Below are 14,759 nucleotides of genomic sequence, written 5' to 3'. Positions count from 1 at the left end.
GCAAGGCAAAGCAACTGCCACCTAAAACGGCTGTCAGAAATGCTTGCAGGATTTCAGTCGGTCTGTAATCCTGTAAAATACAGTCTTAGAAAGTATGTCTGAAGGTATTGTAAGAGGCAAGGAGGTCAACATAGACCTGATATAGTCTAGTGCTTTTGCTTTACTCTGTTATTTTGTTTTCAGCATTGTTTTTTAAAAGGTAACTTTTTGATTCTTGCATTTGACTGCAAATATGATCTTTTAATTTACTAACATATTTATTATTACTACGATATGACTTACGTTGGCTTAAAAGTAAACTGAACTGAAGCAGGCTTTGTCACAATTCCAGTCTTAGAATTTTCACCCTTTTTTTTTGTTTCTTCCACTTCATTTATCTTAAAAGCATCCAAACAGTTCTGAGCGTGGGTGAGTTAATGAGAGTAATTACCTTAGTGGGTGCACAGCACCTAGTGTCCTGAACATCTTTCCTCTCAATCCTCAGCATTTAAATCTCCCTGCACTCACTCTGAAGTTCAACACCTGATTTTATCCCCAACTTATCCGTGGTTGAGCTGTGACTTTAATTTGTACATCCAGGCAATTTCTTGTGTATGGATGATGAAAGTTTGTTTTTTACATATTAACACGCTTGACTAGATGTTTTTAAAGAGACCAGTTTGTAATGGAAAAGAGAGCGAGAAGGAGAACTTGAAAGGTTCAGTTCATTATCTGGATCCTGCTGTTGGCGGCAGAGCAAGGCATTCCAGAGAACCAAACTCTGTTTACAGATGAAACAGTGAGCGTATGGTGCCATCTTGTGGTGGGATCAAAAATAGCACTCTGGATTCCACACACACACACACACACACACACACACACACACACACACACACACACACACACACACACACACACACACACACACACACACGCAGGAGGCAGATTAAGCCTTTAAGCCTGCAGATGAAAGAAAAGAGGGAGTGATAATTCACTTTTTCTGCCGATTTCAGTCCCTCCTCCCTCCTTCTCTCCGTCTTCTCTATCCTTTTGCGCTCTCTGTCCCCACGCACAATATTATTCTCCATCTTTGTCTTGTTGTCCCTGCCCTCCCTTTTACCTCACTCTCTTTTCACACCCTTTCCTTCCTCCTCTTTCCCCCTCTTCTCCGTCCTGAAATGTTCTACCCTTTCTACTCATCTTTGTTTTTTCTCTCCATCTCTCTCCTCCCTCTGCGTGATTAAAATTCTCAAAACCTTTATTTGCATGGCGAAAAGCAGCGGAACGTTTTAAATGTGTGTGTGTGTGTGTGTGTGTGTGTGTGTGTGTGTGTGTGTGTGTGTGTGTGTGTGTTGCTTGTTCCAGTGCCAAAGCATTATTAGACCTAGGTAAACATGATTTATGTTTTTTGGGCAAACGCTTAAACCAAAAGGTCTGCCTATTCTCTCATTCTGTTAGAAATAGTGAAGAACAGGTTTTCAGGGAGATGCATATCTCTAAAGAACTTGTATTTAGAGTGCATGAGTAATTAAAGCTGTTTGTTTTCTATACTGTGTCTGCTGAGTCAGCGTGTTTACACAACATCTTGCTTTTGTAAGCACTTTTTTTTTGCTGCACCGTGTGACATGTATGCTAACAAGGTTCATCAGGGCTCTGTACTATTGTGTGTCCTTATTTGACTACTAGATTTGTTTTTTTAATCATAAATTGCAACAGCATTATGTCACTCTTCCAGTGACTGACGTGACAGTGATGTAAATGCCTGTTTAAGTGTTATTACTTAAAACATCAGCATTTATGGACAAGAAACTGGAACATGTCATGGAACTAACTTTTAATGTTTTCCTTTTGTAGTCTCTCAAACAGCCAAAATCAGAAACATTTGATACATTTGAAAAAAGAAAGGATCAGCGTAACTTTAACTATCTCATTTAACTATCATATGTTTATCATCCTTTTTTCTAATGAAAAACTTTGTAGATATAGACAAATATCTGTCGGTTCCAGAGCGTGATCCAAGTTGTCCTGGGCTTCTCTGTGAGAAAACCTCCTGCAGTGTTGTGTTTCCTCCGAGGTCTGCGTGCTCCCCTGACAGATCATTTCTTTGATCAGCCCCATGTTTTCTGACAACTTCTGCTTCTTAAAGCAGTCGCCGAGCACAGGCGGGTTTACTCCAACCCTGGTGCTGTAGTCGGCAGTATTACCGAGCCATCTGCAAAGGCTTGCATATTTGGTGTGACAGCCGGGTCTAGCTACCTACTGCAGGAGCGAGTCAGCAGCACCGGCTGTCAGCAGGAAAAAAAAAAACAAGTGATAAAGAAATAGGTGTATCTGAGATTTAAAACAGGATGTTGATGTCATGATTATTCCAAGTTGGTTCTCATGTTTGAAGGTGCTGCTGTACTATACAGAGTACATCACATATGTCCTGTGGCACATTTAATAACAGGCATTTAAAGAGGGAGAATTAAATGAAAAACAACAGAGATGAACAGAATCATGGAGAATGCTTGGATGGAGAAGAGAAGAGGAAAGGAGAGGAGGAAAGGGTATGAAAAGGTCCAAGGCAGGTCAGGCACAAAGATGGCTCTAAAACATCTCAACAAAGAACAAAAGTCATGAAGCACATCTTCAGTTCACCCTTTAAAGGTCACTGCAACTGTGATTGACAAATATAGATGAGAGGTTCATGTGAAGAAGAAGATAAACATGATGTGACTCTGTGGTTTGTTCAGGAGGCACCTTATACACGTTTAGATTTTGACATTTGTTACTGGCAATGCTTATGGTCTGGTTGCTATCTGCCTTTTTTGTCGTTCTAAAGTTTAGTTTTAAATCAGCTTCTTTTACAATCCCTCAGAAACAATGAATTTTACATTTCTTTAGTATGCCTCGAAACATGTAGGGTCAGCCAGGTCTCTATCCATTCTGATGTCACCTGCCACTCTCTCTGATTCTTTGTAATTTACCTTCATTTGTTAGAATCTTCTTTTGTCTCTTGTTTCCTTACTCTTGTTAGTACACATTTGAATAAAACCCACATTTTGGAAATGGGTGCATTCAGGATTTCTTTTTCTTTTTTTCTTTTTTTGGAACTTTTGACCCCATGCTGTTGCTATGACAACTGTCCGTCACAGTCACGCAAAGGCAGTGTTAATGGCAAATGAATGTTAAAGAAATCCAGCAGCCCACTTATCACGGAAACAGATGGCTGATGCCGAGACAGAGCTGATATGGAGGCTTCATGCACCCACACACACACAAAAAAAAAGTAATTATGCTCAGGCATGCTCAGTATTGATCCGTGTCTTCATGACTGTACCAATCATGCCAAGCAGCAGACAACAAAAAGCTGCTTTGTCCTCCTGGAATCATTTAGAGTCTGACTGAATGGGAAGCATTGTGCAGCGCTTATATTAAAAAGCATGAATCAAAACACAGTGATTGTGGCTGTTCAGGTGGCGTTTAGAAACACTCTCACTGGAATCAATAGTTTTATTTCAACGACCGTCACATTGACTGCAGGTGTATTCAATTTGAAGGATCGTTACTAACCACTCAGCACATCGTGGAAGGGCTGCTGTGTCTCAGTGGTAAAGTCGTTGATCCCCCAGCTGCTGCAGCAACATGTCCGATGTGTCCTTGGGCAAGATACTTAACCCCGAATTGCTCCCTCTGCTTTGTCAGTAGTGTATGAATATGTGTGAATTGGATTAGTTCCTTCTGATGGTCTTACTACATAGCGACCACTACCATCAGTGTGGCAGGGTAGGTGTGACCTGCAGTGTGTAAAAGCACTTTGAGAAGCCAGACGACCAGAAAAGCGCTGTATAAGCAATTTACCATGTGTGACGAGCAACCATTCTCCATTCTCCATAAACCTGCTGTCATCCATTCTTCTCTGAGCTCTTTGAGTAATTACTGCTCACGTCCCCGTTCTTTCTTCCTTTCTGAGCTGCGATCAAAGGACAGACAGGAATAGAATAAAGTTGCTAGCTTGCTTTTTTTTTTTTTAGTAATTGTATACGTGTTGACTCATGGCTGACTTTAAGCTGCTTATTTTCCTCAGTAGCATATGTGACAATCACATATTTCAAACATAAGCTAACCATATGCTAGCTCAAGTTCTGCAATTGGCGGCAGACACGACAATGGTGTGAACGGTAAAGGCATTCTACATTTGAATAATTTCTTTAGAAGGACTTAATCGGGTTAAGTGTGCAGTGGACAACTACCTCACGTCCCTTAAAACTTTTCAAGAAGTGGTCCAACTTCGCTTCTGTGGCACTTTTCTCGTCTTCTGACTTCTCAAAGCGCTTTTAAACCGCAGGTCATACCTTCCCATTCAAACACTAATTAGTTGAGTGGCTGCTGCTGCTATGTAAAGTGACCGTCAGAAGTAACTAATCACATTAATACACCGCAGACGAAGCAGACTCGTCCTTCATGTAGCTGCAGGAGACCAACTCTTCCAACCAAGCCACATATGAGCCCTTATATGCCCCCTTACAAGCCACATGGAGGCTATGGTCATCCTAACATGGTGTGCTAGAAAAGTACAGATGTATTCCTGAGGATGTTTTCTGTCCCTTAAATGTTTGTACCTTCACCTTGTTCGTTGTGCTCTAATATTTCTTGAAGTACTTGTTTTATTCCTTGTGTCTTTCCGTGTGATATACAGAGTCAACAGGAAATTATTTTGTTTCGTAAATTGTTTTTGATGAATGCTTAGGGAGTTTATTCATTCTCTTGTGTTGTGTCTATTAAAAGGCCTTATTCTGAAACTACACACCATGCTTTTATTACAATGTTGTCACTTTATGAAACCCATATTTTTATCTCACCAGCATCTCTGTTTGTTTATTTGTTTGTTTGTTGTCTTGTTCCTCCCCCTCTCTGACCTTTTTCATCTTCCTCCCTTTTCTTCTTTCGCCGTTCTCTTTACTCTCTCCCCCTCCCCTGTCCGTCTTCAGAAAGAGAGAAAAGCAGCCGGTTTATTAAAGCTCCTGTCGGGGGCGGCGGCGAAAAAGAAGTCTCGTTCACCTCCCTCCTCCCCGCCAACCCACGACCCCTCATTGGTCGGCCACTGCCCAGCGGCCACCGACCCTGCCCACCATCCTCACCACCATCACCACCACGCCCGCTCAGGTTCCTGTCCCATGGCGTCCCATGGCCGAGCAGGCTCCTGTCCAATTGAGAGCGAGATGGCGGGGGCCATCGGGCTGGAGCCACTGCACCGGAAGTCTGGGTCTCTGGACACCAACTTCCCCTTGTCCCCTCCACCAACACGCGCCTGCAAACCTTTGATGGTCCTTCGGCCTGAACCAAAACCCCTGTCCAGAGAGAGGTGGGCACACACACTCTACCACACACAAAGAAATAAAACACAAAGGAAGGCATATTGGGAATTGGGAAAAATCTGGGAATAAATTCCATAGCAAGAATTTAGGAAGAACAAAGGTATCTGATAACGTAACAGAGAGCTGCTCAAAGTCAGGGTACCTGAAACCTTATAGGTGTTTTAGGATTCTGAATCCATTGCAAACATTTGTTTTGCAAAAAAATCCTGAGTAAAAAAACATCAAGCCCACCTTTACCTTCAAAGGTAGCTTTATTTGTTAATTTCAATATCTGGAATACTAGTTAGAAAATGATATTGACGGAGTGAACCCTGTTCGAAATCACACTCGCAGCTGAAGGAAGTCCTCTTCATCAAGGTGTAGGGCGTTATTCTTCTCCAGTTAATGATATGAGTTTAGACTTATAGCAAAACTCTCAGATGGACTATCATTCTTGATTGTAATTTATAATTTAATGTTGTGTTAAGTTATTGTAGTTTCATAGAACAGGTTGTCTTAAATGAAGGCACAGGCAAGGACACAGAGCAGAGTGAGTTCACTTCCCTTGATTGGTTATTGGTTGCACTCTGTCACTCGTTAGTTAGATTGAAGTCACCTGATCACTGCCTATTTAAAGACTGCTCTCCCTTGAGCATGCTTTTTTTCTTACCTTCACATGGGGCAGAAGTTCAGCACGGATGTTACCTCTTTAACATCTTTGAGTTGAACCGAATAAGTTCTATAAACCATAAAGGAAGTCCTGATTCTCATGGGGATAATGGACGAACAAATCTGAACCCTTCCTAACAATGTTAATAATAATACTTTACATTTATATGGCGCTTTTAGAGGTTCAAAGCACTGAACAGAAAAATAAAAGTAAGATGAAAACAAAATGAAAAAGAAACAAATGAACAAGAAACAGAAAAACCACAGAAAAGCACTGAGAGGGGAGGGGGTAGTAGAGTTGGGGTAGGGGAGGTTGTAGGCTTGGGCAAACGGGTAGGTTTTCAGATGGGATTTGAAGAGGGGTAGGGAGGGTAGATAGATAGATAGATAGATAGATAGATAGATAGATAGATAGATACTTTATTGATCCCGAGGGAAATTCAGGAATGGATAGGCTTAAAATATGAAGACCATGGGGGTCCACAGTCACAGTTATTCTGGGGGTCTCTGCTCTACATCATCGTTATAAAATTACAGCTTGTGAACCAGAGTAGCTCCTCAACTTATACCTTAACTATGAACTCCTACCACTTATTTATAGACACAAACATACTCTGCCCAAAGCTAAAGTTCCAGGTTTTGATATAGGCTTGGAGGTAGCAGCAACCTCTGTTGTTTCTGGTTTAATTAACTCAGCCATCACCTTCTGCAAGAAGATGTATCACGTTGCACTTCAATGCGTGATTTATTTATTTATTTTTACTAGAAAGTGGTGACACCAGGTCTTTCATGGCTATTGTAGCTCGCAAAAAATCACTGCCACACCTAGGGTACCTCCTTTGATCTACAAAACTTGACCAGATTAGTGATGTGCCAACAAAATGTTCAAAAAGACCGAATCTTATTGGAGAAGGAACTGATCGAATCACTTACTGAGAAGAATAGTTTTTTCCCCCTAACTTTAGTTAAGCTCTCCCATCTTGTGTCTCTCTGTCTTTAGACCACAAGTGGGGATGCCAAGTAGAATGAGTCGCTAAAGCCCGCACCTCCACCTCCAGTTCATGTCTCAGAAATCGAGGAAGTAGCAAATATTTTATGTAACTATTTGTTGCCGCGAAAATGTATGTGCTTTTTATAGCTGCTGTCAGTTTGCAAACGGCTTGTTTATCCAACTTAATTAAGGCCCCGTCCACACGTAGCCAGTTATCTAACAAAATGAAGATATTTTTCTACGCTTTGGCCTCACATCCACACGAAACACAGATTTTACAGCATCAAAAACAAAGCTTTTAAAAACATCCGACCAAAGTGAAGTTTTGCAAATTCTCTGTTTATGCGTTTGCATGTGGATGATAATAACCGGGGTTTTGCATTTCGAAACGTCACTGCCTGCGACAAAATATGTTCTTACGTCTGCTATGAGATCTGTGTTTGCATTTGGAAACAGTATGGATGCCCTCACAATGGTTTTGGCGCTGTTTTTTGTCCAGGCGCTTTTTTTCTTGTTTATTTTTACAAGCCTTCTCTGATTGGATAGGATTTGGGGAATTACTGCCCCCTAAAGGTCTGGCATGCTTATGAATGTGCTTAAAAACGCACCTGCGGTTATGTGTGAATGAAGTTTTTTCTTAAAACAAAGTCGGGTGTACGTAAGTTTTTTTCTAGATAGAGGGGGCAGGATATTCATTTTTACAAAAACCCGGCTACATGTGGACAAGGCCGAAGAAACGAAGAAACGAACTGAAGGTCTCAATTCGTTCGTGGTTCAGTGTGTGTGGGACTTGTTCACTGAACATACTGGGGGAGCCCAGATTCTCTCTCGGCATCAGTCAATCAGTGATTTATACACTAAACGCACTAGTACAATAATTTTTCAGTACACTGAAAAAACAACTGCTTTTTCCATCAATACTCCAAAACCCTGTACAGGAATAGATGTGATGTCACTCTTAGGCTTGTACAGACAATTTTACAAACTTTGGAAATAACAACAAGCAGAACCACAGAACCACGGGAATCTGTGATTACAGAATCTGTGATCCTGTAATCTAAACGTACAGGATCAGTCACCCTGATAAATCACCACTTAGAAACGCCCAACAGGTGAATTTGTAAAAAACTGGTTTGTTTTTAAGTGTTTTAAGGATTTTGAAAAAACTGCTGGTTTAAGAATAGGATGCATGCTTCTGTGTTGTGCTCATTAAGATCTTATGATATATGATGTTCAAAATATTGTAAACTTTTATTATAAAAAGTAAACTTGTAAGTAAACTGTTTTTTCACAAAAGAATGCATTTTGGATTTTTGGATGTCACAAAGGTTAAAAAAAAAATCAAGGAACTGAACCCAATTGCAGAAAACCAAAAAATATTTATTTCAAAACAAAAAAGGCAAGAGACAAAAGAATCTTACTAAATAATAATTCAAAGTCCATAAAGAAAAAACGAGAGTGTGGGGTAATCAACACAGGTGAGACTATTTACACAGGTGCAGACAATCAGGGCAATCAAGACAAGAGGGAAACACACAGAGGAGCAATGAGCACAAGACCAGAGACTATAGACAAGTACAAAGTAAATCATGAAACACTGAAGACACACAGAGAACTCTCAAAACAAAGAAGAATCCGAAATTACAAAATTGAACACTAAAGACCAAACTGGGAAACATTAACACACAAGCAAGGGAAACAAGCACCACTAGGAAATAATGAAACCAGATAACCAAAACTAAACAGACCAAATCGTGACACATCATGAGCATCTATAAACAAGAATGGTTTTTTTTTATATAATACTGTCCAATTCTAACAAACTCTAGTGATCTTTAAATGACGAAGAGTTGAGTGGGTTGGTAGAGTGACCAAAAGATTCATGCCCATCAGAGTAAATCTTTTAAACACGCTGACAGTCAGAATGACATTGAACTGGAGGCATGTAAACTTTCTGCAGCAGCGTGCTGATGTACTGGGAGCACTGGTTATCACACCAAACCAATGCACACTGCTCAACCTGTGTGTTAGGGGTAGGGAGAGAGAAAGTGGAAGCGAGAGAACGAGTGTTAAAGGGGAAAGCAGTCTTGCCTTTTTTTATTCTGAAATCTACAACGTATCAAAGCCAATTGGAAGCAGTCTCACTACAATTTGTTCACAATTAATGTTCACATTACCCGTTACTTCAAAAAATATAGCAATATTTAATGACTTTTAAGCACTTCCTCAAAGTTTGACAAAAAGCATTCAGAGAAGAGCAAGTGACATTTAGAATTGCTTTATGCGATGCAGGCTGAGCGAACACTTCGACCACAAAGGATGAATCTCAGTGTGAGTAAAACTCTTCCATGATACCTGCACAAGTTGAATGCTGATGTGTCGTAACTGTCTCTGCATGTGGCAGGTATCGTGTGGTGGTGCCCTACCCGCCCCAGAGCGAGGCAGAGATCGAGCTGCGGGAGGGGGACGTCGTGTTCGTCCATAAGAAGAGAGAAGACGGCTGGTACAAAGGCACCCTGCAGAGGACAGGACAGACGGGCCTGTTTCCCAGCAGCTTTGTTGAGAGCTTCTGAACTGGGGGAAAGTTAAAGAAGAGCACACACTGATTCTGAAACTAAATACACACACACACACACAAGCCTCACAGCTTCATACACACAAAAATGGACCGCCAATGGTTTCCCAGAATTACATTTCTTAGATAATTTAAAAGTTGTTTTCAAAAAAGATACTCATTTTTAAATGCGTTTTTTAAATGTTAATTCTCTGAACAATCTGTCAAGCACAACTGGAATCTGAAGTATTGGAAAGAAAAACTTAAGGATTGTGAATGCTTAAACAAGCTCTTTAGGATAACCTCTCTTCTGAAACCATTATTGGTCCAACAAGTTCTCTCACACACACACACACACACACAAGCACACCCATTCGACCATATAGGAAAGTCAGCCCTGGTTTCGACCAGCCAATGCAGGAAGCAGGTTTTTGGGGCTTCAACAGACTCGTTGGTATGACCTGTGATGTTGACTACTGAAGGCTCAGAAGGACAAACCTGCCAAAGCACAGAAGGACAAACCTGCCTCCCAGCTCTCCTCCTCGGCATCATCCACCAGCAACTACTCACACCACAAGCATTAACTATGCTTTCCACTGAGACCTCAGAACCTGGATTTGAGTGCTTTCTTAGTTTGAAAAGTGAAGATTTATGAGCAGCTGCTGCTGGAAGTGTTAGGTTCCAGGATTGTTTTAAGCACATCTATGTGTCTAGTTTGTGACAACAAGCACATGTGTTTCTTAACCCAGTATGTGTTAATAACAGTGCATGTAGCATTCTAATGTTTTTTTTTTGTTGTTGTTTTTTTTATACGTCGAAATAGATGTTTGTGTTGTCCCAAACTAGTCATGCTGTGAAGATCTTCCCCAGCCTTTCATTTCAAAGCTAATTAAATTAGGTGATTAATATTTCTATTTATATATCTTACTAAAATTTATACAACAATTTTTTAACTTAAAGTTGTCCTTTATAGACCCGCAGAGCAGGAGGGGACTGAATTAACTGGCCTTCTGAATGTAGGGAGAAACAGAAAAATCATGCCAAAACTCTTGAAACAAGGGATTTGTATTGACAAAGATGTTTTTTTTGATTCTCTGTCAAATTTTAGAGACAAGGAATGCACTTGGCAATATTTGATACAACGCTGCCAATATATCTACTTATACAGTATTTTACAGCATTATTTATTTCTCAAAAGGGGATTTCTATTGCGAATAGTCTGATATTTCCGTTTCAGGCATGTTTTCTTTCTTTAAGCAGGCACAAACCTCTCTGGTAGGTTGATGAATCCAAAACCCTCAGCGAAAACAATGAAGTGACCAATGCAGTTAGTCACATGAATTTTCCAATTGGAAATCAAACACTCATACTGTCATGAATAGTGCTCGCAGTTAAATTCCTCTTTTTGAACTCTAACTGCAACAATATTGTGTCCCTAAATGTGTGCAGGTTAGATGTGCATGGATAAATGTACAATCGAGGCAGAGACAAAAATTGTTCATCACACAACTGCCAACCTTTTTGACAACTTTTCCCGTGATCTTTACAACCTTTATTGAGTATTTTTGTACGGCTTCGATGCTTGTTAACGTCAGTCTGCTTTGTGAATCTCTACGTCCTGCGTGTGGATCCAGGCTTGTCTAGTTTACATCCACCCCACAACCATCTACCTTTTAATCCTTCTTTCTGGAGATAGAAAGCACAGTGAAACTCAAGAGACACAGTCTTTATATTATGTGAGTGTGTGTGCGTGTGTCAGAGAGGTTGAGGCCAGCAGGACTTTAATGGTCGTTTTCCTCTCCTGCTGCTGAGCCACAGTCAAGCACAAACAACACTGGCCGTGTGCACACGGATGAGGCTCACTTATTGGCTGAGGGCACAAATGATCATATAAATAAGATTATGTCCTAACCAGCTGAGAGTCTGTCATTGGCTGAGTCTCCTGCACAAACTTTATTACATTGAAAGTTCCGCATAGAAAGAAAAAAAAATTGTGGCTGTGGAGCCCCCATGGCCTTGGAATAAACAAAGAATTTTACAGAGACAGCAAAATGCCACAACATCAGAATATTTTTAAAAAAATACTTTGTCTAATACCCTTATGGTGTGACTGAAGAATAAACATGCAGATGTAAACTCCCCATTGGATTGCAGAAACAAGCACATGACAGAAGTAATGAGACAGAAAACATAGCTTCTCTTTCCCCACTGTCCTTATCAAGCCTTTACATATGTTTCAGACCCAACATTGAACATGACATCTCTTTTTATTTAAATGACTTCATAGTTTCAAATGTTTGAAGTCTTTGACTTTAAAGTGACGCTGGCCAGTCATGGCACCCGTCTGTAGTGACTCAAAAGGTGAACAAAATCTTTACGATTTAGAAACACACACTAAATCACGATCATTAATAAAGGGAGCATCTTGCTCTGAAATCATCTTCATGCTGATTACAGTGCAGTATTGGTAATTCTGTGTGTTTTTTAAAGTTATGTTTTCTTTTCTCCTGCAGGTTTTAAATCCACTAGTGCTTGTAAATAAGACATGAAACTCAAGTCTGAAAGAGTGCGAAAAACAGTGATGCTTAATAACAGAATAATGCAATCATGTCTCTGCTGTAGCCTGACTTTGTACAGCCAACATCAACCATGAAATGGTTCTAGATAATGTGACATTCCCCAATCAAGGATGTCGTCCAAAACAATATTTGCATTGGCCTTCAAAACCTGTCAGTCAAACTTGTGTGCCTCCAAATGCCAGGCCCCACACACACACACACACACACACACACACACACACACACACACACACACACACACAGAAGTATATACATCAGGCAGATCGATCCATCTTTATTCCCTCTGCGTCTTTGTATCCGAGCCTGCTGGTGTTTTTTTTTCTTTCTGTCAACTCCGTTCTGTTTGACTCGATGACAAAAACCAGCAGTTCCCAGAACAGCTTTGCACAAGCGCTGAGCACAGTTTCTCTTGTCTGTGTGTACCGAACAGAGAACTCCGATTTCTTCTGAGTCAAGAAACGTAAGCACAAGCCCTTGTTTTTCGTCCGAGATCATCCGATGAAATGGTCTTAATATCATTTGAGCGAGGTTGATGCTGTGAGGAGGAGCAGAGTTTACAACAGTCGAAACATCAGGAACAAAACCACTGCACGGTGGTCACTTTACGAAAAAAAAATATCTCCAAGTGCAAGTTTCGCTTAATGTTTCATGGCGTTTGTGTTTATTTACGTGATGTAAGCTTATCTTTGGTCTCAGCTTCCTGGATGTAGAAAAAACAAACAAACACTTGAGAAGTCATGGTGACAGCTTGAGAAATGTAAACAAGCCAGCAGCAGTAAATTCGAAAGGACATGCACACGAAACATCGAACCCGTCAGTAGGCTATACATTTAATTTTTCACTGAATTTAATATCAAACTGCTTTCCTCCATGGCTTTTTTTTTTTTGTCCCTCCAGGAAGCTCTCACCCTGCCATCTTGAATTAGATGTTGGCCATATTTGTTCCTATGGATACTTGTGTGTTTGAATATGTGTGTGTGAGGGGAGGGGGGCCTCTGTATGTAGCTCTTCACATGATTAACTTGATGACAAAGTTTGGTGCGGCGTGAACACTCATGCCTCCTTACGACTGAGCGAATTAAGGCGGTACAATGGGAGAAAAAGAAGAAAGTATATATATAATTCTATATTGTGCAGAATATTTATAGGCCTTTTGTGCCATTTGAAGTCATGCTCTGCGCTGGACACACCCAGCACTCTCTACCATGTGATCATTATACATCGTCTTGTACTGATGACCCGTGGCTGATTTGATTGTTTTTTCATGTCAAGTGCATTTTTCGCAATAAATGCCTTTGTTTTAAAACGGATTTCCCTTTGTCTTGTTATCATCTGCCTGCAGCGTTCTGATTGCACAGGAAGTGATGGGAACAATCCTCACCTGTGTAATCTGATGCAAAACAAAATGCACATTTGGATTTTACGGCTGCCCTTTGGAGGACTCACCCTGAGAATCATATTATATCCCGCTCTAATCATTATTACGTGCTCTCACAATGTGCTCATTATGAGCTGATGAGGCCTCATGAAGCTCCACTCTGGGTTCACATGTCTGACTGAGGGTTTCACGGTCTTTATCAACACACGTCAGTGGAGAACGTGAAGGAATAAAGCTCTTTTCATGGCTCTCTTCATCTTTCTGCCCACGTCCTCCTTTCTCTTTCTTTTTCTGTCTTTCTTGCTCTTAACCAACACCGCTGTGTAATTGGTAATTTCGGAGCATCGTCAGCTCTCCCCTTAAATGACATCCTCATCTCTTCAGCAGCCAGCCTGTCTCCAATGATCATCTCCATTTGCATTTAGAGTGACTCGCAAAAGGTGACAAGGGTATGTGTATGTGACTGCCTGTTCTGTGTGTGTGTGTGTGTGTGTGTGTGTGTGTGTGTGTGTGTGTGTGTGTGTGTGTGTGTGTGTGTGTGTGTGTGTGTGTGTGTGTGTGTGTGTGTGTGTGTGTGTGTGTGTGTGTGTGTGTGTGTGTGTGTGTGTGTGTGTGTGTGTGTGTGTGTGTGTGTGTGTGTGTGTGTGTGTGTGTGTGTGTGTGTGTGTGTGTGTGTGCAAAGAGATACAGCTATCTTGAATGTAGGCACACAGAAAACCTCCACAAACACACAAACTGAGGCTGTTATATTTTAGGCGAGCAGAAGGCAGGCAGCAAATTTAGACTTTTCCGCTTTCTGCTGTGCACAGATAAGGATCACCTCCGGCTGAAGAAGCTGAAAGAAAACACTTCCCGCCCAGATGCTGAACCACCCAGAGTAGCTAAAGGCGTTTGTTCAGACACATACACACAAATGTACACACACACATTCACACACACACACACATTCTGCACAGTTGGTGAAATAGTTCTCCTCAGGGCGTCCTCTTTTCCAACCTGCCAGCGAGGTGCTGCAGGATCCTGCAGGGAATCGATCAGCATTCCTCTACTTTACGCCAAACCTGTCTGTCTTACCTGTCTGTGTGCCCGCTCTGAGTCGTATGAAGGGCAACAGAGTCAGGGGGTAAGACACTGCAGGGGATAACACTTCTTCATCAGCACAGGGCGGTCCCTTGTGTGTGTGTGTGTGTGTGTGTGTGTGTGTGTGTGTGTGTGTGTGTGTGTGTGTGTGTGTGTGTGTGTGTGTGTGTGTGTGTGTGTGTGTGTGTGT

General features: G+C 41.2%; 1 protein-coding gene and 1 long non-coding RNA gene across 3 annotated transcripts in view; one reads left to right on the top strand and one right to left on the bottom strand.

The window, feature by feature from the left end:
- The window catches only part of LOC306832794 (E3 ubiquitin-protein ligase SH3RF3-like), a 294,881-nt gene that overhangs the window by 99,208 nt on the left and 180,914 nt on the right, over positions 1 to 14,759 (top strand). The window contains exons 9-10 of one of the 2 annotated variants that reach the window (XR_013780262.1): positions 4,953 to 5,326; positions 9,383 to 12,880. Coding sequence is in view for 1 of the 2 variants with exons in the window: in XM_079357768.1 (XP_079213894.1) it covers positions 4,953 to 5,326; positions 9,383 to 9,551 (543 nt within the window). In the remaining variant the exon portion in view is untranslated. Of the gene's footprint in view, positions 1 to 4,952; positions 5,327 to 9,382; positions 14,056 to 14,759 lie in introns of those variants that run through there. The other variant, XM_079357768.1, reaches the window with a different exon arrangement.
- Positions 1 to 14,759, bottom strand: part of LOC306832807 — a 159,943-nt gene that overhangs the window by 65,656 nt on the left and 79,528 nt on the right. The gene's annotated exons all lie outside the window — the stretch shown is intronic.

This window comes from Symphodus melops (genome assembly GCF_947650265.1).
Source record: "Symphodus melops genome assembly, chromosome: 12".
NCBI lineage: Eukaryota > Metazoa > Chordata > Actinopteri > Labriformes > Labridae > Symphodus > Symphodus melops.
This window is presented reverse-complemented; position numbering and strand designations above follow the sequence as displayed.